Source organism: Prinia subflava, chromosome 12 (assembly GCF_021018805.1).
Source record: "Prinia subflava isolate CZ2003 ecotype Zambia chromosome 12, Cam_Psub_1.2, whole genome shotgun sequence".
NCBI classification, from domain to species: domain Eukaryota; kingdom Metazoa; phylum Chordata; class Aves; order Passeriformes; family Cisticolidae; genus Prinia; species Prinia subflava.
In genome coordinates, this window is record NC_086258.1 from 11,200,389 (window position 1) to 11,223,060 (window position 22,672).

General features: G+C 39.9%; 2 protein-coding genes across 14 annotated transcripts; one reads left to right on the top strand and one right to left on the bottom strand.

Moving 5' to 3' along the window:
- Positions 1 to 1,289: 1,289 nt before the first annotated feature.
- Positions 1,290 to 22,607, top strand: LOC134557340 (uncharacterized). Of its 11 annotated transcripts, XM_063410281.1 has the most exons (6): positions 5,689 to 5,828; positions 8,953 to 10,892; positions 18,510 to 18,583; positions 20,687 to 20,821; positions 21,377 to 22,018; positions 22,260 to 22,607. In XM_063410281.1, exons 1-2 carry the CDS (start codon positions 5,820 to 5,822, stop codon positions 10,306 to 10,308), a joined length of 1,365 nt encoding a protein of 454 aa, XP_063266351.1. In that variant the 5' UTR covers positions 5,689 to 5,819; the 3' UTR covers positions 10,309 to 10,892; positions 18,510 to 18,583; positions 20,687 to 20,821; positions 21,377 to 22,018; positions 22,260 to 22,607. The 11 variants fall into 11 exon arrangements, with proteins under 11 accessions (XP_063266361.1, XP_063266360.1, XP_063266356.1 ...); XM_063410291.1 differs by lacking the exon at positions 5,689 to 5,828 and adding an exon at positions 1,290 to 1,313 and having other exon boundaries at positions 20,687 to 22,018; XM_063410290.1 differs by lacking the exon at positions 5,689 to 5,828 and adding an exon at positions 2,526 to 2,549 and having other exon boundaries at positions 20,687 to 22,018.
- On the bottom strand, positions 13,538 to 21,635 carry FBXW2 (F-box and WD repeat domain containing 2). 3 transcript variants are annotated; one of them, XM_063410276.1, is made up of 7 exons: positions 21,498 to 21,635; positions 19,430 to 19,939; positions 18,009 to 18,203; positions 17,089 to 17,222; positions 16,394 to 16,480; positions 15,572 to 15,741; positions 13,538 to 14,140 (listed from the first exon to the last, which is right to left on the bottom strand). In XM_063410276.1, exons 2-7 carry the CDS (start codon positions 19,917 to 19,919, stop codon positions 13,852 to 13,854), a joined length of 1,365 nt encoding a protein of 454 aa, XP_063266346.1. In that variant the 5' UTR covers positions 19,920 to 19,939; positions 21,498 to 21,635; the 3' UTR covers positions 13,538 to 13,851. The 3 variants fall into 3 exon arrangements, with proteins under 3 accessions (XP_063266346.1, XP_063266349.1, XP_063266348.1); XM_063410279.1 differs by having other exon boundaries at positions 19,430 to 19,847; positions 21,498 to 21,629; XM_063410278.1 differs by having other exon boundaries at positions 13,912 to 14,140; positions 15,642 to 15,741.
- Positions 22,608 to 22,672: the final 65 nt, after the last annotated feature.

The window sequence follows — 22,672 nt, forward strand, 5'->3', positions numbered from 1 at the left end:
AGACCAGGGCCTGGACAAGCTTGATGAGTGGCTGGGACTGCCATAATTCTAATGAACAGATCAAGAGCAACTGTGCTGAGAAGAACTTGGGGGTGCTGGTGTATGAGAGGCTGGACATGTCCTGGCCATGTGTGTTGGCAGCTCAGAAGCCAGCCATGTCCTGGGCTGCCTCAAAAGCAGTGTGGGGCAGCAGGTGACAGAGGTGATTCTGCCCCTCCACTCAACTCTTGTGAGACCCCATGTGGCATACTTCATCCAGCTCTCAAGTCCTTGGTACAGGAAAGATATGAACCTGTTGCAGTGGGTCCAGAGAAAAAACAGAGAGCTGGAGCACAAAAACAGAGAGCTGGAGCATCTCAGCTATTGAGGAAAGGCTGAGGATAGATGGAATTGTTTCGTCTGGAGAAGAAAATGTGCCAAGGAGACATTATTGCCACCTTTCAGGACTTAAAGGGGACCTACAAGAAAGATAGGGGCAGTTTTTTTAGTAGCACCTGTAATAGATGGGAGAAGGGATAATAGTTTAAAACTGAAAGGTGGATTCAGACTAGATATATAGAAGAAATGTTTTGCAGTGAGAGTAGTGAAACACTGGGTTGGCCAGAGTGGTGGTGGATGCCCCATCCCTGGAAGTGTTCAAGGTTAGGTAAGACAGGGCTCTGAGCAACCTGGTTGAACATGTCCCTGCTTATGGCAGAGGAGTTGGACTGTGTGATCCAACTAAACCATTCTATGATTTTATTTCTTATGCAAGGTAAATAAGGCCCAGATAATGACTGGCAGTGAAGGTCCTTTAATTCCTGCAGAAAGATAATTTCATAAGCAGTTGTCTGAGAGAAAAACTACATGTGAAGATGAGAGCAAAACAAGCTAATATAAAAAAAATTACTTCTAGAGCTGAACAGGGAAGCATGTATCTTTTTCCTAAAGTGGACTCCTTTTCCTGTTATCCCCAACAAACAGGAAGAGTGTTTAAAAACTTTTTTATTACTTGGTAGTCTTGGAAATAAGTTAGATCTATACAATTTTCCTTCAGGGTCATGTCCAGTGTTTCACTGTAACTATTTTATAAAGGAAGCATGTGTAGGTGTCCCTCATATCTATCAAATGGTTCTTTTCACTAATACCATCAGTTAAGACAGGAAAATTGACTGAAATTTTTCTCCTTTCCATAGGTAACAAGATATAAAATAAACAAAGTGAGCATGTTAGGAAGGAAAACCAACAATCAGAATATCCCAGGTTGACACTGTTACGGAATCGCAGCGGGGAGAGAGGAGATTACCTTCTGCATTGCCGTATTTCACTATAAGGTAACATACTTTTGTTATACAGCATCCAAAGATAAGTACTGAAGAGTTCATTAAATGCTCATTATGTCCAACCATCTTGTCTTGTAACCTGGGAGAGAAAAATCAAAATGAAATATTAAATAACTTTGTTCCTACTCTGGATGCAAGGCTGTGCTAGGTGTGCAAGGGAGGGCGCTAGCACACACCATTAGTTTTTCTTTGGAAATAATTAGTGATTGATTGTGGTATTTCCATAGCTGTGATCCACTATTCTGGAGATTTGTCTATCAAATTCAGAAAATACATTGTATCTTGGAGAGCATTTAAAGAAAAAAAAAGTCTAGGTGTACAGGTCTCAGGAGACCCCAGATGTAAGAGTATCTCAGAGAATGATATTGGGAAGGATGAAAACACCCATTTTGCATCAACTAAAATAGTGGTCCATAAGAAAGTGCAGACAGTAATGAACTGGAAGAAGTATCCTTTGTATTTCTGGACTTTGTCTGTAGCTATATTTTCTGCCAGGAACCAGGTTCAAAGAAGAATAGATCGGTGGTGGGAGAATCATTTGGTATTGCAAATGACTACTTGCTTCAGATGATCCATGGTTTGGGTTTGCAAGCATGAACTGAATATAAAGCAAACAAACAAGGTCAGAAAACAGATTTGTTCCAGCGTAGATACAGAGAAAAGTCCATAAAATTCTGTAGAATAAAATAACAAACAACCAGCTAGCTAAATTATTTTACATACAATTTGTTAATGATACCACTGTCTTAATAAAATACAAAATATAATTTGTGAACGCAAAGGGAACATCCTAGAACACCTGGAAACACTGGAACACAGTTGTAGTAAATAGTTACCCTTTCTTGCAATAATACGAAACTATAAAATTGAACCAGACATGAACACAATGAATATATGTCTTGCCGTCTGAAGGTAATGTCATACTCTGTCATGGGGCCAACAGACAAAAACATGGAAAGCAAGAGAAGGGGCAACTAGCTGGTGCAGAAGGTGAAGCTTTCAAAAAACCCCACCAAGCAAGTTCCTTTTAGATTATAAGATGTTCTTTGCTACATTCAAGTACAGCATACTTGCAAGTCCAACTTGTCCTGTCTGCATCGTTTAGCAAGTGCAATTGGTTTAGTTCAACAAGTGGGGGAGGGGGACAGAATAGTTTTTATTTCACTTGCCAGCCTGTAAGAGTGTACATTTTCAACTGCTGAGGAGACTTGATCTTCAAATCCTGCTGTGAGTTTTTACTGGCTTTCCCCCCGCTCCCCCGGGGCACAGCATGTGGACCTGCGTAATCAGCGCTCCGGAGCCGCTGGCGGCCGGATCTGCGGCGGGGTGGGCGAGCCCTGCTCCTCAAAATGCGCCGCCGGCACGGGCCGGCGGCCCCGCCGCTGACGCGCTTTACAGTCTAGGGGCTGCCGCGTCGCCCCATTCGGGTCCTCCCCGACCACTGTCTCGGGGAACCTGGGAAAGTGCCGGGAGGGAAAGTGCTCTGCCCTAGAGACGCGGCGGGGAAGGACGACTCCCCATCGCCCGCCAAAAGAGACCCTTGGGGCCGCGCTCCGGCGGGGACGCTCGCCGACCTGTCGGTGCCGATGCCGTGCACAGCAAGCCGCACGGAGGCACCATCACGGTTCGAAGCGACGAGCAGCCGCCCCAAGCGCCAACGGCCCCAGCCGGACCACGCCGGACGGGGGCTGTACCTGAGGTACGGCCGGGGCTGGGGGCCCCGCGGCCACAGCCGCCGCCGCTTTCCCAGGCGGGACGTGAGGGGACCGAGCGCTCCCCGAGCCGCAGGGGCATATTGCGGTTGCTGCTGTCGGTACCGCAGAGGGAGGCAGGTACGACGCGTGAGGGTTGCAGTAGCGCCGACCCGGCTCCGCACAGCTTCCGCAGCGGTGCCCGCACGGCGCTCTGGCGGCCGCGGCTCTGCCCGGCCCCCGCGCGGGGAAGGGCGAGGCCCGCGGAACAGGAAGCCGGGCGCGCAGCCCGCGCTGGGGCAAGCGTGGTAAACCTGCCGGCGCCGCAGGGGAGGTCAGGCAGCGACACCTGCTCGGGGTCGTGTAACTGGCAGCGCTCGCAAGAGAGGCGCGACAGATTCGGGATTTTATTTCCACCCAAGAAATAGGAGGATGGTGATCAGCTGTGGTGTTGCTTTTCGGTACTAGGGTGAACCGCTTAACGGTAAGTTAAAGGTACGTATTAATTGTCCAAATCAGCTTTTCTGAGTCTTTATCTGAATACGTACTAAGGGTGGAGTTTAAGTTTCGATTTGAAGAATGCAGAACTCCTCCGAAGCATAGTTCCAGTGTGCTGTGGGTTAATCTTGCCAGGCAGCTCAGCCCTCACCCTTCCTCTGGCAGTGGGTTGGGGATAGAATCAGAAAGGCAAACGTGGGAAATCCTATGGGTTTTCCCTGAGAAAAAGACAGTTTAAAAGCTGCATGCAAAACAGAATATGTAATCTCTTCATTATATCCCCTTAACGACCACGTTTCTAGCCATTTCCGGGAAAGCAAGACTTCGTCAGGTTTAGCAGTGACTTAGGAAGCCATATGCTGTTATGTCGCGTTATTTCCCCATTTTCTCCTTCTTCCCCCAGCTTAGATGGCTGAGCGTGACATCATATGGTGTGGAATAGGCCTTTGATTGGTTTGGTTCAGCACTCCCAGCTGTGTTCCATGGAAACTTCTTGTGCCACCCAACTCCTGGGATGGGAGCCACGGGAGAAACAGAGACAGGCTTGACTCTGCCTAAGTATTGTTCAGTGATAGCTGAACATCAGTGTGTTTGAAGCGCTTGCTTTGGTCACAAAACACAGCACTCTGCTAGCTAGTAGGAAGAAAATTAACTCGGTCCCAGCTAAAAAAAAAGTACAGTGTAAAGGAAAAAAAGTTGAAATAACAATCTTTTATATGTCATGCAGTTTTTATTTTGCCCAATCTGTTTGATTTTTCAAAGGACACAAAGTTTAAGTGTTTACAATAGGAGGAATTTGGCTTAGGGATGTACAGCAGATCATAATGGGGAAGTTTCTGAGTGTATACAGGGAAGTGTGGGGTTTGTCAGTTCTAATGGCACAAAATAAGCACAACAATTGTATATTGACAGTTGTATGACAACACTGTGTATTGTTCTGGCTTTCTGTCTTTGTATTTAGAATAGAAAGAGATAGTTTTAATTTTTTTAGAGTAGTATTTTATTAGTGGAAAAATACTACCTTCAGATTAATCCTTCAAACAATATGCTTCTGACTTTGTTCTTATAAGAGAGAAAAGACACTGGCGTGTCAAAGAACCTTTCTGAAAAAAGTAAGCTATCAAAAGATTAGCAACAGGCAATTGAGACAAAGATGGTAAATGATTGTTAATATTTGGAATTCTTATTTAGGCACCAGCGATCTATGTTTTTGCTTTTGATAAAAATCATAAACTAAAGGCTAGAGAATAACTTTTTGCAAAAATGGTAAGTTTTGTAAGGCTGTTTTTTTTAGTGGGGGGTTTTAGTTAGACCCTGGATAAACAAGCATTAGGTTTTTTATTGTTCTTATACTGCTGAAGCTGACACTTCATATTAGCAACTGAAACTCTGCACTCACCTCTTGTCAGTTGCCCTCTATCCTTACCCTAGATTGAGAGATAAAGTAATGAGACTTAGGAGAAACTCAACACAATGTAAACATTGTCAAGATACTGAAATGAGCAGTATAAAAAGTCTTCAGCCGTCTCCATGTGAACAAAACAACTTACAAAGGAAGACCACAATGCAGAGAGCATGTGACAGAGATTAATTATTACCCAGGAATGACTCTTGAACTAAATTAGCAATTGGTAGTTGGTGGAGGGTTTTAGAAAGATGTTGGAAGAGAAGGTCTGAAGATATAAGCTGGACAGCAAAGGTAAAAACAACATCAAATTTGAAGGTGATATAAAAAAAAAAAAAATTCCATTTCAAAATTCTAAAAAAAACAACCTATTGGAACAACCTATAATGGGAGATTCATAAATGTGTTGTGAGTGTAGTGGTACAAGGTGGCTAAAGCATGAGTGATTCCTTGGTTTAGGATGGGGAAGAAAAGATAATTTAAATATATGAAAGTTTCTAAGTGCATTCTTGGTCCCGTACAAGGTTTTTAGAGTGAATTTTAGAAGGAATGTGACCAGTGAAATCAGGAGAAACATGATTCATTTGAGCAGCTTGATCTAGTGAAAGATTTCTCACCTACAGCAAGGGGATTGGAACTAGATGATATTCAAAAAGTCCTGTCCAACCCAAGCCATTCCATGATTCTAACCGTGACAAGAGCTCTTTACTGTGACTGTGCTGCAGAAGAAAACACATTGCATAACTGCACTTGCTTGGCTGACTGGGCAGGTGTATTAATTGTTGGCTGATGACAAGTTTAGATGTATCTGTGCAATATGTTGCATCTCGAAAAAAATATAATCCTAGCATGCATTAAGGAAACTTCCAACAATGATGAGGGCTTGTTACTTGCTACGTACAAATGGATAAGGTACAGACATTTCTTGTCTCCTGTACTAGAGAGTAATGGAAACTGGGTCAACTGCACAGAAACGACTGGTGAAGGAAGACTTTTTCTTGTGACATGGTTTTACCTTTCATTCAACTGTTTTGTTGAATGAAAAGGTAACAAACATGAAGATGAGGAGGTGATATTACTACAGTCTGTTAGGGTGGTGGGGAGGAAGAAAGCCTGTTTACAGTTAAGTGGAATGCTGCAAAGTAGCCATTGATACCACTAGCTAAATTTAGTATTAAAGCAAATCTGCATAATTTGTGTCATTTGTACTTGCATATTAATTGGAATTTAAAAATGCAAAATCAAAAAGAATTGTTACTATAAAAGAAACTCATTTAAATATGCTGTAAGCATACTTTTATAGTATTTCCTCTCTGTAGTGAGGAAATATAAATGTAGTGTTCTTAATTACACTGACCTTATGTATTTTATGGCTTTATATTTGTGCTGTTTATTTCAGGAGAGCAAAATTAATGAGTCATGTTGGGGAAACCACAGATTTCACTCATCAAATAATTACATATTTATTTTCTTTAAGATTTGGTGTTCTGATGTGTCTCTGAGCTCTTGATTTTTTGCTCTTTTTCTCGGCTCCTAAAACTTGCTGTTGTTTCAGCACTCTCTCACAGTGCTCTCAGAATCTGTATCTACATGTTCTAACTACGCCTATAGCATGTTGCGAAAAAAAAGCTTGTCCGAGAAATACAGATATATATAATGTATTTTTCTAGTTCTTTTTAAGTGTGTGTGCAAACTAGGTTTATATCAACATGCAAGATTAATTTTCAGAAGAAAACTTAAGTAGCCTTAAAAAATTTATGAAAAATGTTTGATTTGCTTCAACAACTCCATACTCATTTGTAATTTAAATGAAGCTCTTGCAACACAACTGTGTACTTTGCGCAAGAGAAGGAAAACTTGTTTTTCTGGTAGGTGTGGCTGCTGTTACTGACATTAAAAGAGCAACAGCTATGTGAAATAAATTGTGCCAGGAAGGGTCTTAGGTATTGTACCAGGTTTTCTTTCTCTCAGTATTGTTCTGTATTGAACAATTATTGCAATTTACCTTACAAGTATTCAAGTCTTTATCTGTTTAAAATAAACAATTAGTAGATAATTTTAGCAAAATAACTTAGCAGAAAATGAATGGAGGACTGAACAGAACTTCACTTGGCTATCTGCTTTAAAAGGTACTTTTTCCTTTCCATTGTTTGCTGTTCAAAACACAATTGAAAAGATACAGGATTTTTTCTTGTGGGTTATTTACTGCTAGCAAAAGCAGAAGAAAGAACAGGTAATACATTTATTTTGTTATTTACTGATGACATGGTTTGATATTTCTTTAATTAAAAATATTTATTCTATAAGAACAATATTTTAGGTCATAAATAGATAAAACCAAGGGGAAGAATGTTAAAAATGTGACTTTCTCTATGTTGTAAGAATGCTAAAATATATAACATCCTTGGAATAAGACTGCTTGGGGGAAACCTGTACTTTAGAACATTTCATAAAAAGACTTCAAAAGTTTTAGTTGTTTACAGTCACAAATCTCCGGTTGGAAGTCGTAGGGCAATAGCAGACTCTTATTATGTATTTGCAGTTCTGCTCTCACTTTTAAGCACCTGTGGGGTCAACTCTCCATTTCAAAGACAGAAGAGTCAGTGCTTTCTGCTGCTCCTTTTCTGCTTTGTGCATAGTGTGATGTAGTGAGATTTTTGATGCTCCTCTGACTATTGTCTGAAAAGGAATTTTTTGCTAGCTAGCAAAGGCTGTTATAAATCACATCAGCCTTGGCATATGGGACATTTTCAGGGGTGTGTTGTGACTGTGGTTCTCCCTAGTTCACTTTTTCACGAAAGAGCAATTGTGAAAATATTGTACATTATTTTGAAGGCACGGGCAATTATTTTTTGCCTGCCAGAAACATTTTCATTGTCTTGTACAACAATAGCATCAGTTCGTTCCATCTCATCATTTTACTCCACACTTCCTGCTGGCAGTTGAGCGAACTTTCTTCTACCAATCCAGTTTTCTGATCTGACGTGAATTTGATTAATCTGGGATACTTTTTTTCCAAGAATCTCTGTGGTACAAGCAGGCCTTTGAGAAGACTTGCTGTCACTTTTCTGTTTATGGATCGTATCTGAATACCTAAGGATGAATTTGTAGAGCAAACTTTCATCTAGGTTCCACTTGCAGAAATCAGTGCTTGAGGGTGCCATAAACTGCCATTCAGACATTATTAACACTTGCTAGCACAAGTGCTGCTGTCATCCAGGCACTCAGGACTGCCTACCTGTTCCTGCAGCAGCAAGAGTTTTAAGCCCCAACCCCCAAATCGTGCCAGGAGCTGAACCAGCACTAATGCAGTGTGAGGAGGCCCAGATCTCTAGTAAGCATTAATAGGAGATGACCTTTCCTGCTACTCCTGCCTTGTACAGGGCTACCTTGGATAGAGTGACTGAGATAGATTTCACCTGCCTTCTGCTGGATTGTATGAATTGACTTTCCTCTGTGTGTATGGTCTCATCTGTGGTAATCTGCAAGTTCGGGAATTCATAAATTAGTGATTACATCTGGACCATCATGTGTGCCCCAATTAGCATGTTTATTATGAACTTGATTAATTCTAGATACATTTAATTTATCTGCCTCTAGCTTGTCTGTGAGAAGTCTGGTTGAGTTTGTTTTTTTGAACATAATTTACATACACACTGTGTAGGTGGAGAAAAAAGTTTTGCTTTGCTTTAAGAATTACTGCCTAGTTATTAAATTGGATATTATAAATATGGATTATTGAAAAAAATACTCCTTGTATCACTGTATATATAGACCTGTTATATTCTTCTACAGTACCCTCCATGTACAGAAACTGCTCCACATATCTGACAAATAGAGGCATTCAGAGTGTCACATAGAGTATCATACATATCATTTAAAGGTGTGTTCTGTGACTGGTTTTTCATAAAAGCAGAGTAGCTGGGTCTCTCAGTAAGTCAGTGCACCATGATACTTACCTCCATCTGTTTCTGAAAATCTTGAGCAATGATCATGGGTCAGTATTATTTCAAATGATGTCTTTTCTTTCCTGCAGATGTGGCAGCATAAAGTACAAGGACAAAGACATTGGCATTCACATTTAGATACGTACAAAATGTTGTGTGCTGGGAAAAAATCTTACTTTGCTGCTGCTGTGTGCATTATTACTGTAACTTCAATGCTCGCAGTTCCTTATCTGCGGTTACAGAGACTTTCTCATCAGCCAAAAGTAATTCAAGAAGGTAGAAGATGTGGAGGGAAAATTGCCAATAGCACAATAACAGCATTAAAAGGTAACAAAACTTTTATTATATCCCCATACTTTGATGACAGAGAAAGCAAAGTCACTCGTCTGATTGGAATTGTTCACCATGAAGATGTAAAACAACTGTACTGCTGGTTCTGCTGTCAGCCCAGTGGAAAGATATATGTATCAAAAGCAAAAATTGATGTTCACTCAGATAGATTTGGATTCCCTTATGGTGCAGCAGATATTGTTTGTATGGAACCTGAAAATTGTGATCCAACACATGTATCAATTCATCAGTTTCCATATGGAAATACTGACCAGCTGCCAAGGTTTGAAATTAAAAACCGCAAGGCTGAGACCTTTTCTGTTGACTTCACTGTGTGCATTTCTACCATGTTTGGAAACTACAACAATGTCTTGCAGTTCATACAGAGTATGGAAATGTACAAGATTCTTGGAGTACAGAAAGTGGTGATCTATAAGAACAACTGCAGCCATCTGATGGAGAAAGTCTTGAAATTTTATATAGAAGAAGGAACTGTTGAGATAATTCCCTGGCCAATAAACTCACACCTCAGGGTTTCTTCTAAATGGCAGTTCATGCAAGATGGAACACACATAGGATACTATGGACAAATCACGGCTCTAAATGACTGTATATACCGTAACATGGAAAGGAGCAAGTTTGTGGTCCTTAATGATGCTGATGAAATAATTCTTCCTCTTAAACACCCAAACTGGAAAGCAATGATGAGCAGTCTTCAGGAACAAAACCCAGGGACTAGTGTTTTCCTCTTTGAGAACCATATCTTCCCAGAAACGGTATCTTCTCACATGTTTAACATTTCGTCTTGGAATACTGTGCCGGGTGTTAACATATTACAGCATGTATATAGAGAGCCTGACAGGAAAGATGTAATCAATCCCAGGAAAATGATAGTTGATCCACGAAAGGTGATTCAGACTTCAGTCCATTCTGTCCTACGTGCTTACGGGAAGAGTGCAAATGTTCCCATGGATGTTGCTCTCATTTATCACTGTCGGGAGGCCCTACAAAGAGACCTTCCCAGAGAATCTCTCATCAGGGATACAACACTGTGGAGATATAACTCATCATTAATCAAGAATGTTAACAAGGTGCTATCTCAAATCATGCTGTGAGCTCAAAAGTGAAAGTGGAGCGCTACCTCCACTTGTGGGAAGACAGACAATATAATTTAAAGACCACATTAAATTGATTTCCGCATGGAGTTTACATTTAGCTGCAATTATTTAGGGAATCTATAGCAAAGCCATGAATCATTTAATGATATCAAGGATCAATACAGATTGCAGTATTTCTTCTGGGAAATGTACAGTTTCAGTTAAAACAATAATAAATAACAGTATTTGTCAACTGATTCAAATAATGTGGAACAGTTTTCAACCTATGTACAAAAGGTACAAATACAGTCATAAGTATTAAAGGTAGCATTGCTTAATCCTTGCAGTTTGTATGTCACTGGGTACCAAATTTGTATGCATCAATTTGAGTAAAAGGTAGACAAGCAGTTGAGTACAATATTCCTTTCAGTTGTAAAAAAATTAACCCTCATGTTCTTGGAAATAGTGTGTTTTAAAGATGTGATGGATTGTAACCCTAAACCCAGCCGTTGGAGTTTTGCTGATAAAAACCGTCTTGTTCAACTGGACTTCGGAGACAAGTTTGAGAAGAGTGATTGCACCTGCTCTGAATTACTGAAGTGGTAAGTGCTGAGATGTGTTGGAAAGCTTTAACAGAGGCAAGGGGTACAGATTGATTTTAAAGAGAGACATACTTCCGTGAACTGAAAAGAACCTGTTTTGAGGAGGAAAAAAATAGATGGCCAAACAACTTCTATGAAACATAATAGTTTGTTAGTTTTTTTTCCTGGCACCTTGAAGCCTCATGGGAAAATGTTTCATGAAATTTAGACACAAGTTGGATTTTAGTCCTTTATGTGGTGAGTAAGTTGAATTATAGTGTTTCCTTGATAGGCGTAAGGGTACAGAAGCTGCATTTTTTTCCAGCCTCTCTCTGGAAATAGTGCTAAGTCGTGACTTTTGCTGAAGGGTCAGATGGAAACCAGAGCATACATAAAAATCATATGCTCACTTCTGTTTCACAGTTTCAGTTTCTGTTTGATAAGCCCCCAGAATTACATGCATTGCATATATAGTGGCAATATATTAGAACCTTCCTACTGAAGGCACATCTGAAGGCAGTGATATCCAGACACTTTGGTGTCTGACAGAACTTTGTGTGAGAGCAAGTATGCTTTTTAAAATTTCTGCATTAGTGTCCTGCTTTCACTCCTTTATCTACTTAGTTGTGGCACATACCTGTGCCCTTAAAGAGCTCTGACATTAGTCAATTAGTGTCATTAGCAAATGTCCACAGGGAACTTTTACTTAGTTTCACAGTGACTGCAGCATCTCCCAGTCTGTATCAATAAACTGGCAACTGCATTAATATCTGAGATGCCTGCTGCTGTCATTCATACAATCTTGTGTGGCAACAGGTCCATTTAGAATTTCAGAAGTCCATTTAGACTTGTTTAGGAGGGCCATGTGAAAGTCCAACTCCCTGTTTATAGTATGGTGTGCTCAGGACTTCATCTAAGAAGGGTGGGCAACCTGTTTCAGTCTTAAACTAAGCTCACTATGGAGAATTTCTCTTATTGCAAGAACCATTGGTCATTGTCTTGCTGCATGATGCCAAAATGAGTCTGATGTATTTTATAGCTTACTATTTAGCTGGAGACAGTAGCAGTGCCTCCCCATCCCATGCCCACCACTTTCCCTTTTCCTACCCTTCTTTCTGGAAGGCTCAGCTTGGGTCTCAGTTTCTCAGCCATCTTGTGCTCCGCCTCTTTGTGGACTCTGCACACATAATCACAGAGTGATGTCTTTTCACTCTATGATCAAGGTCACTAATAAAAATAGTTAACCAAGTTTTCCTATTTTGCTGATTTGGGAACAAACATATTTCTGGCATGCCTCTATTTAATCTTTCAAAGTTAATGCTTGCTGTACAAATAGCTCCTTCAGAAGAACCTGAGTTACTGCACACATCATAACAATACTGTTATGTTACTTCCACATTAAGCATGATAAGAACTGGGTTTCAAGACAAGGTATTGAAAACTTTCTTTTTCACAGAAGCGTTCTTCACTTTGGAGTGAGACAACAAAAGCTTGCTTTTGTGAGCTCATCATTTATACCCCACACAGTGCAGTTTGAATTGAGACTTGTGAATTTGGCTTCCAGTTGATAAAATCCTTGAGTACAGACAACGTTTTTCTTACGACTTTATGCAACTCCTACAACATCACTCAAATACTGATTCTTGCATATGAAAACTCCCCGTCATTGGTGTAATTCATACCACATACATTTGGGAATCTTAGCCTTCATTGACTACAAAGTATGACATCAAGTCTCCTTGATCAATGGGAAGAAAAAAACCACAGTAGTAATGCTAGACAGTTTTGTCTTTTCAAGGTTGTGTATAAAAAAAATTACATTACTGTGAGAGGGAGGGAGGGAGGATGGGAGGAAGGGAGATCAACCAAAAGCATTTCTACAGCATGTGATGTTGTAGATACAGCTTCTAAGTACATGTCAAATAGCACAAAAGTACATGGACAAGTATTTCCTACTCAACAATTAACTTGTGTACATCAGATCTCCTATGATGATCAGTAAGACTTTTTTCTACTCCTGTGCTGTTCTTCAGATTCTTGATTTTTTTTTTCCTCCTCCCAAGAGATAGTGGCATTCTGTCATTTGCCCCTGCTTTCCAATTCTAGATGTAGCAACTATTTTAAATATGTTGTATTAATGGCAACTTTTGGAGAAAGTGAATGGCTGGTAGACATCATTTAATGTAAGAAAGTGACTGAAAATCACCTTCCCCTTCATGTTGAACTAAATTACGTCTTAACACAAACTCTAGGAAATAAGGACTATAAAATACCAATCAAGCCATTCTGAGTAACTATCAGCAAGGATGATGACTATGTCTGAGGTTCTCCAAGGCTGACCAAGATTGCAAGCACTATTTAGATAGATGAAAAGTTGCATCAGTCTTGCTGAGGAGAGATCATATTGACACATTCCTGAATTTACAGTATCATCCTCGTTAAAGGACTCATTTGATTCTTCTGTTTCAAAGGCTAAGTGTTTAAAGCTATCATATGGAAAAACATTTAGAAGAGAGAGAGTGTGGAGAGAGAAAGGGTTTGCTATTTTCTCATTTTTGTTAAGCAGCCACGCACTGTAACCAGTATTTGCTGTTACATGTACAAAAGCCTATGGTTCTAAAATAGTAGCTTCACTTCTGTTTCAACAATTAAAAAAAGGTCAGAAGTCAGGTCAAGCACAACTTGATTTCAGATTTGATATCAGTTTTGAATGGTTTAAACATTACGAGCTATACTTCAAAGCCCAAATAGGTATATTGAAACATGAATATAGACAAAAATTTGTGATGAATACTGTTAGCATGCTGCATTGCATTATGTCCAAAACAACCCCTTCCCAAATGCCCGAAAAAAAGTAAATGATTGTGCATTGCATGATGATACCATTGGGTGTGCAACTTTGGTTCATGCAAAGTCTCGTTTTATGGACACGCTGATGGATAGGCCATATATTCCTGAAGATTCTGTATGTGTGAGCTTTTCAGCCATGTTCTTTCCATAACACCAAATGGATACTATGGTCTGGCATACTGGTGGCAAAAACCAAGCCCGTATCATTTTGGCCATTTAGTCCATTTAACCAAGACATTTCACCAGCCAAAAAGCTTGAACCTCTCTTTGACTTTCTATATTCTGGTAAAGGCCAGCGGCTTATCAGTTTTTCGGTCCTCAAGTCCATTATATACAGGTATCTGTTGTCAAACAGTAGAGCAAATATCTCTCCAAAGCCCAGCAGGGACACATTTGAGAAGTCTGGAGGCTTGATAACCCTAGAAGACAAGAAAACAGTGTTAGAATCTTCTTTACAATGAAGTCACGAGCTTGAATTACTAAACCAAATCCCATGTGTCTACAGAAAATGTCTTTAAACTCATCATCCTGAAATAATTTAGAAAGAATTGGATACAAATCTTTCAAGTTAAACAACTGAACACTTAGCTACAGTCAGGCCTCTGGTTTCAGTTCCGACTTTGTGCATTCAGGACAGACCCATCTGAACATAAGTAATGGCATAAGTTTGAAAGGGATTATTCTGCAGAGCACAAGAAAAACAGAGCCATTTCCACATACAAACAAAAGAGCAAATGTATTTGTGTTTTACAGTAAACTTTCATATGGATTTCATGTCACAATATCTTTAAACTATGAGGTAAAAGCTGTTGTTATTCTTTTGATCACTCTTCTAAAAGGAAGAAGGAAAAAGACATGCCTTCTTGTGGTAAGCAGGTTAGATAAATTATCCAAGACTGGTCCTTCAAAAGCTGTTCTACTGATGTTTTTTGTTAAATTAAGCACAGGGAGAAATAAAAGTATTTTTTAGTTCCCCAACACCTTTATGATGTCTTCCCTTAATAAAACAAAACTTGCAACAGATACTGAAGAGTTAAGTCTTCCACAACTGCCTGCACGTTTGATCACAGCATTACATAAAGCAAAGAACTGAGGCACAAAAATGTGTGGGGATGAAAATCTGCTCTCAGCAGTAAGAGACCATCTTTCTTTTTTGAAAGATGGGTGGGTAAACTAAAAGGTGAAATTACTCAGTTGTTCTTACTGATAAGAAGCACTTCCGGAGATCTTTCAAATATCCATAAATATTCAGGCTATTTGAATTAAAGAGTCTGCTAGCAATTCTAAAATGCATTTTTTTCTTTAGTAAGTTACTGTCCTTAATGCCACCATTTCCAACTTATACAGCCTGATTCTTTTTGTGGAAATGGAATGCCATCATGTTCGGTCCCTTACTGCAGTCTGATAGATTTCACTATCATTCCACATCATTAGCAGGAGTGACAGATAAGGTAGTGTTATAAGGAAAAAGAACCTTTTTAATTTCTCATCCCATCAAAGCACCCCCAGAAATGCCTGCTTGATTCTCTGTATAGCAGTCTCCATGGTAACATTAGCCCTGGGTCACCACATTTTCACATTCACAATACAGCATTGCAGGCTGGTGTACTTCAGGTTACGGAATGAAAATATGGAAGAGAACTAGCATGAGGCCAGAAACCAAAACAGCAGTGAACCTATTCATATTATCAGATGACAAAGTCAGAATTAAACCACTCAATATGTGTAAAGTGAGATGTTTACAGAATTTTTATCAAAATTATTTTAGTCCACATCTAAAGTTATTAAAACTAGTATGATCTACTTCTTATTTATTTAAAGAGGACTGAATCCTAAACTGAATGGTTTACCTGAGAATATCATAGCTGGCAAAGTCCCACTGGTATAATCCTAGTGCTGAACTGCACACTATGTATTTACCATCAAAGTGCAGTCTGGGCTGCAGGGAGATGCTGCGGTCTTCAGAAACAGACAGTGTCCTTAAGCACTTGCAGTTTATTTCCCTTCCAATAGGCCAAATCTACAATTAAAACACAGTTTAAGACCATAAAAATTCACATTATACACTGTTACATAAATAGAGCAAGTCTCTCAGTTTCTTTTTAAGCATCAGGTAAATGTGTGCATGAGTTTTTTTTGGAAATATTTATCTCTTTCAGGTAGGAACATCAATTCTTCAAGTGACTTTGCCTTACAGTATTGGTGCAACACATGTTGTTTCTTGCCTAAAAAAACCCAGTGAAAATGGGTACTTTAAAGAATGGGAAAAAAAAGAAAAAATCAACCATCTAACTGGGACAGAAATTTAAGTGTTTCAGTTACGAAGCACTTCTATAGCCACAAACTTACAGCACTCTCCAACCCCGAAGTCCTCAACAGGAACAGTATTTGCAGTTACCTGCTTCACTGTCAAATTAGCACAATAAGCATGACCTGAAAGCACTGATCCTTTCCATTACCATTCTTGTACGGCTATCATTTAAAACTAAATGCTAAGGCGAGCACTGAAAAGCTAGCTTCCTAAGAGTTTAATGTTCTGTATACAGCCTCTAAAAAGGGGGAAATGTGGGGGGAAACTAAAGCCTTCTATTATTTGTAAACTTCAGCAGAGCACTGAAACTTTTTATTTCCCAGTGTACCAAAATAATACATGCATGATATATGGTACATACCTTGATTTCATACTTATCTGCACTTAGGAGAATATAATCCCCAGGACTATGCATAAGAGATTTGACTTTGCACTTCTGCAAAACGACCTGTAATTGAAGGATGGTAATGATTTATGTTGATGCTGTTAAATAAACAAATTTTCATTTGCATTTTTCACTTCATTGACCGCTTGCATAGTGTACCTATGTATGAAGGCAGTACAAACACTTCTAGCAACTGAAGGAAAACTGCAGTTTACACTCCTCTTGTTCCTACTAGTGACAACTTACTGTATTAATATGTAAACATACATACTTCATGTATACAGTCACACCCCCCACCTTTCAAGTTCTGAAATAACCAGAAGAAAAATATTGTTTCATGCTCAGATTTTTGTTATCAAGATCATTGAATTTTTTACAAAACTTTTAAAGCTGTATTCTTTCAGAACCAGTTTTTATTCAGCCTTTTAATCAAAACACTGCTTCCTGATATTAGCCCAGCTACTTTGAAATTGAAATATCTTCAATGGTCTAATTGAAAGGTTTAATCACAGCTTAAATATTTTTTCTGTTGAAATCTTATTTTGTAGTATTTCCAGCTGTTCTTCAGATTCTAAACCTAGCTGCAGGATTAGGAAATAAAAATTTAGAACAAGTTATGAATTTACTGCAAATACAAGTTTGTGAGAGCAATTATAAATCAATATTCCCACCTTAGTGACCCATTCTGTGTGTCCAGTAAGGGTATTCAGGCACGTTCCTGTTGATAAGGCCCATACTTTCACAGTGAAGTCTGCAGAACCACTGACCAGAATATCAAGTTCATCATTGTAATCCACACTAAAAACTTCAAGCAAAGATGGAGCTAAATAAGGAATACCAGTCTCTATGCATGCATTTTTCTGTGAGACACTAGTAGCTTCTATATGAATTTAGCAGCTTCTAAACTCATATGCTACTACATTTTTAATTGTTCTTGAACTGTATACATGAATTGTTGTTCTGGGTGCCTACATTTACATTGCAAAATTACTGGGATTTTTGCCCAAATTAAGAGCATGTATATCAGTTCCTTCATGGCCAAATTAGGCTCATTACTATTTCCAGAGTTTTACTAAGACAATTCCACAGGATTAGTACATTTTATAAATACAACGGAAAAAAAAATACAGCTGAGCTGAGGGTATTTCTAAGTACACGACAATTAATTTAATTACGAGGGCAACACAAATACATATTCCCAGGTCCTATTCTGCTCTTTGCTTTAAGCTCATGTCCAGTCTGGGAATAGAAAGAATGGCCATGGCCATGTACACCCTGCTACTTAAGATTTGCACCTCTTTTGACACTTGAAGCTACTGAATAACCATGGCATTTATTGTTACTTCTATTACTTCTATGGAATTGCAAAACACTGCATGGCTAAGCTTTGGCATATTCAAGGACAAAGGTATATCTGTTCTGGTCCCTTCCCCTGTTGCGGGGAACTGAGGTGACAGTTCAGGTGACAGAGAACAGAGGCTGAACAAGCCAAAAAAGCTAGCGTGGAAAAAGCTATCTTAAATTATATTTTGTTTGATGATGATGTACGTAACTTCATTGGAGAAATTACAATTTTAAAATTTCAACATACCTGCACCAGAATGTCCTCTAAAATGCTGTGTCTTTGCCCCAGAGCTCCATTCCCAACAGGCTACTGTGTTATCGAAAGATCCTGTTACAAGCTTTTGTTCGTCAAACTTCACTGCAGCACAAGTGTGTGTCTGGATACCATATATGCACTGACCTGTGCTAACATCCCACAGTTTTGCAGACAAGTCATCTGATCCTAGAATATAAAAGAATAGGATAATTGGAAGATTGATAGATTGTGGCACTACCTATGACTGACAGTGTCTACTGAAACAGATGCATGGAAGTTTCACATGACACATCACTCTTAGGTTTGCAGAACCACTGACTATACGCAAGCTTTAGTTTTTTTCAGAAAGGAAAGGGGTCCACCAAATCCTGAAATACAGATGAATACCATGTCCCATATCCTGCCACTTTCTTTTCTCTACCTCTTTTTTAAACTGCTAGCTTTGGAGAGCAAAATAAAACCATGGACTCCTTACACCTGTTTCTTTTCCAGGGGGTTTCAGTACAAAAGTTGTCAGAAAGTTTTGGCAATGCTGTTTCCTGTGTATAACATCCACTGCTGAGCAGGTAAGTGAAAGACTAGCTAGAATCTAGTTGTTGGCTTCTAGTAATCATCCTAATGTACCAACATATTTGAGCAACTGAAGTTCGTATTCCCAACTCAGTGTACAACACTGTCATTCCAAATGATTGGAAAATCCCTGGAATGTGCTCTGACAGCAGCAGTTCATTGTAACTCTGTTGTTATTCTTTCACACTAAGGCTTCATATATGTTCTGTCTGTAACTTAAGTTCAAACTGAAATCTTGAAGTCTGTAGTCTTCAGGGAGGAAGCTGAAATTACGTGCAAGTCAGACTAGTTGCAAGGTTAAATCTAGTTTTACAGCACTTTAAAAAGCACTTATGTTAAGAACTGAAAGTGCTTGTAGCCTTGTTTTTGGGAAGAAGATACGACCTTTTCTTCCACACTTTGGGAGACTGAAGTTCTCTCACAGCCCAAAGTCCTTTTCATTGATAGCTATTGTGTAAGAGGATAGCTAACATATCTCTTCTTCTCAAATGGACTTACTTATAGTAACAGCATGATCAAAATCACAGAGCAATCTGGATTAAAAGGGCCCCTAAAAATCATTTAGTTCCCACAATCCTGCCACGGGCAGGGACAATGATGCCTGCTGTTACTATTTTATCCAACAAAGACATCAATCTCCTTCTGTTCTTATTCAAGTGACTGATCAGTTTATTAGTACACCACTTATTTCAAAAATTGAAAAAAATAAGTAAATTTGAATCATGATCTGTATTTGCACTATGAAAACAATTTGTCTGGTAAAAGAGAAGCAAACTGTCATTAATCTTATAAGGGGGAAGAGAAAACAAAGAACTTAAAGACTCCCAAGTTGTCCTTCCTACCTGTACACAGAAGTCCATCTTTATAGTAAAGTGCATATACTCTGGCACTGTGTCCAATTAAAGAGGATGTCTCAAAGGCTTCGTGGTCCTTCAGTTGCTTCATCCTTAAAATAGCTTTTAGATAAACCTTCTTCCAATGCAGAGGATCCTGAACAGAGTCATCTATCTGCCAACCCAAATTCTTACATGCAGTCTGCCACACCTCTGTACAGGCACTTATAACCTTGTTCCACTGCTTAGAGACGAGGCAACATGTGAGTAAGGTCTGTGGATCGAGCCATTTTAACAGATAAAAACTAAGTTCCAATGGAAGAAGTTTGAGGAAGTCCCTCTTGAGGAGAATCTCTAGATTATTGGAGAGGTGCCTGAGCTGGACTGCTCCACTCAAGCTAATCAGGTGATCCAGAGTTTCATTTTTCTGCAAGTCCGTCAGAGAAAGAAATGCAATAGAAATGTTATCAAGCCATGCTTCAAAGTCCTTTTTCTCCATAAGGTTATGGAAAAATTTACCTGTGATACATCAAAATACTGTATTAGTTCCGTTCAGAAAATAAGGTATAAATCACATCTTTATTGCTGGTACATAAGTATTCCAAATGGCATGTCAACACATAGATTGAAGTGACCCAATGCATTTTAAAATATTCTTTAGGTTAGGACTAAGCATTTGCATGCACCCTGAACTATCATTTGTCCCACAGCAGACTTACAAGTAAACTGCATGTAGCTAGTGAATGTTAGCATTCATTATGAATGTTAACATATTTCTTGATTTAGAATAACACTTTCAAAATCTGAGTCCAATAAGGTAGGGGTTAGTTTAAGTTTTAAACCTATTACAGCAAATAAACACTGTCTTAGAGTTTACTCATGGATTATTCTGATAAAAGGAAAAAAACAAAGCACATAAGCAGAGTGATAAGCTAGTTACTAACATTATTTACTCATATATTTGTGCTGAACTATTTTAAATATGAAGCAGGTAACTAGTTAGTTTAAAAAAAGCCATATAAAGAGATGTCTGACAAACTGTGTTGGAGGATACGTTAGTCATCTTTCTATGTGGTCCATGTAAAGAGCTGAGCTTGTGCTAGTCTAGCATCAGTTTTGACGTGTCTGCATCACTTTGACCTAAATGCATTTTAAAAAATCCTGTTGGTTTTTGTTTGGTTGGTTTTTGTTTGTTTTGTGTCTGTCTGTTTGTTTGTTTGTGGGGGTTTGTTCTTGTTTTGTTGGTTTTTTCCCCTATTTTCTCAGTTTATTTCCACTGAGACTTAACTGTGAAATCGAATACCACCTCCTGAACTACATCCTACATGCACTTATACTACCCTGTGACATCTCAAGTTCCTTCAGTGACCTGGGACCATTGAGTAACAAAATAAACATCAGGTAAACAGTTAAAAATAATATTTCTTTATTTTCTCTGGAAAGTATAATTCATTAGACAACTGTCTAAATTTCACACCACTCCCAAACTGAAAGAATTGAGGGATCTGAGTGGGTATGTTTATTTCTATACAGACATTTTACCATCATAGAATAATAGCTTAGGGTACACCTCTTAACAGGGCACAGAAGTAAAGAAAAGTACAGTCATCATTATAAAAGGCTGCACATGGCATGCAGTTGTTGGTAAAACACACAAGAAGGTTCTGGATGTCAAATGCACAGAAGCAACTGCTCCTATTAAGTCACAAGTTGATTACAGTAACTTGCTGCAGACAGCACTTACCAGCTTTCCTCAGCACATAGGGCAGTGAATATAGCTGCTGTTCAAACAGGCATGTGTTCTCTTCAAAACAAGTAAAAAAATTCTAATAGACCGGCTACGAATAAAAACTCCGTGAGCCCAAAGGCGTTTGTTATATTCAATACATGAAGCTAATACTGAAATTAAGGGCTGCTGTGAGGCCGCTGAAACCAGTACTCAAGCCTCTATTCCAGGTGTTATGCAGCCAGCCGCATCCGCTCCCCCGCCCGCTCCCAATATACCTCCACACGCAAGAAGCACGGCGAGGACTGCACCCAACGCCGCTGCTGCCGATCGACAGCTCCGCGTCCTCACCTCAAGTAGCAGCCCGGCGTGAGGTGTCTGTCGGCGGGCAGTCGCCACGGCTTTCGCGGACTCCCGGAGCCCAGCACTGCAGGGTGCTTCCCTGCGGCCATCGCTCCCACAGCAGGACCGGCTCTCAGCACTTCCGCAGTCCACGCCACAATCTGCGGGCAGCTACGACAGAAGGGTCACACTCAAGACGAGACCAGAGCCTCACGACTGCCCGGCGCTGAAGGGAGGGGAGGGCTGGGCCAAGCCCGCGCCGGGCGAACCGCCTGCACCGGAGAGAAGGCGCTCCCAGACCCGCCGCTCTCACGATCAGGCGGCTTCCGGCGCACCCCAACGTCATCGCTCCCCGCCGCCGAGCTCAGCCGCTTCCGCCGCCCCGCTGCTGCTGCCCGGTGCTGCCGGCAGCGGCGGCCCTTGGAGAGGCGGCCGGGGACGGGTGCGTCGACGCTTCCCCACAGGCGAGACGTGGCTGCTGAGGAATCTCGCTGCCTGCTGGGTTACGCCGCTTCCGACTCGTACCCGAGGTTTTGGCAAGTTCTGTTTGTTAAGAATATTCCTGTAATTATGATGATGAAAAATGCACTCGCGTTTATCATACTGACTTAAAATTACGTATTTCCTCTCCTTCTGGCAGAGGTACGGTGTTGGTGGAACCACGCACAAATCTAACGTGAAAACTGCCTAACCCCCTTACTTGATTAATTTGGACACAGTTTACTTTTTCCTACTTAACTTGTATTTATTCTCTTCACTTCGTAATTTCAGGTTTTGCCTTTGCCTGGGGTCCAGCTCCATGGTTGCTGATATCTGAAATCTTCCTACTTAAAGCGAGAGGCATATCGAATGCTGCTTGTATGTTAACGAACTGGGTTATGGCCTTCTTTGGAACCAAGAAAAATTCAGGATTTTATAGTAAGCATCATTAAATACTCTTATTTCTTCAGTTCTTGTGTTCTTTTAACCTGGTGTACTGACTGTAATGGCCATGTGAGAATATTAATTGTATTAGGGCCAGTATTTTTTTTTCTAAGATGTAAAATAAAGTCTAATTTTATAACTAACTAACTAACTAAATGTATTATAAATAAAATAAAATTTCCTTGCTTCACTCCACCTTTTCCTAATGGTGCATGTTACAGTGAAGAAGAGCAGCCTGGGGCTGTTAGTTTCAGACTGCA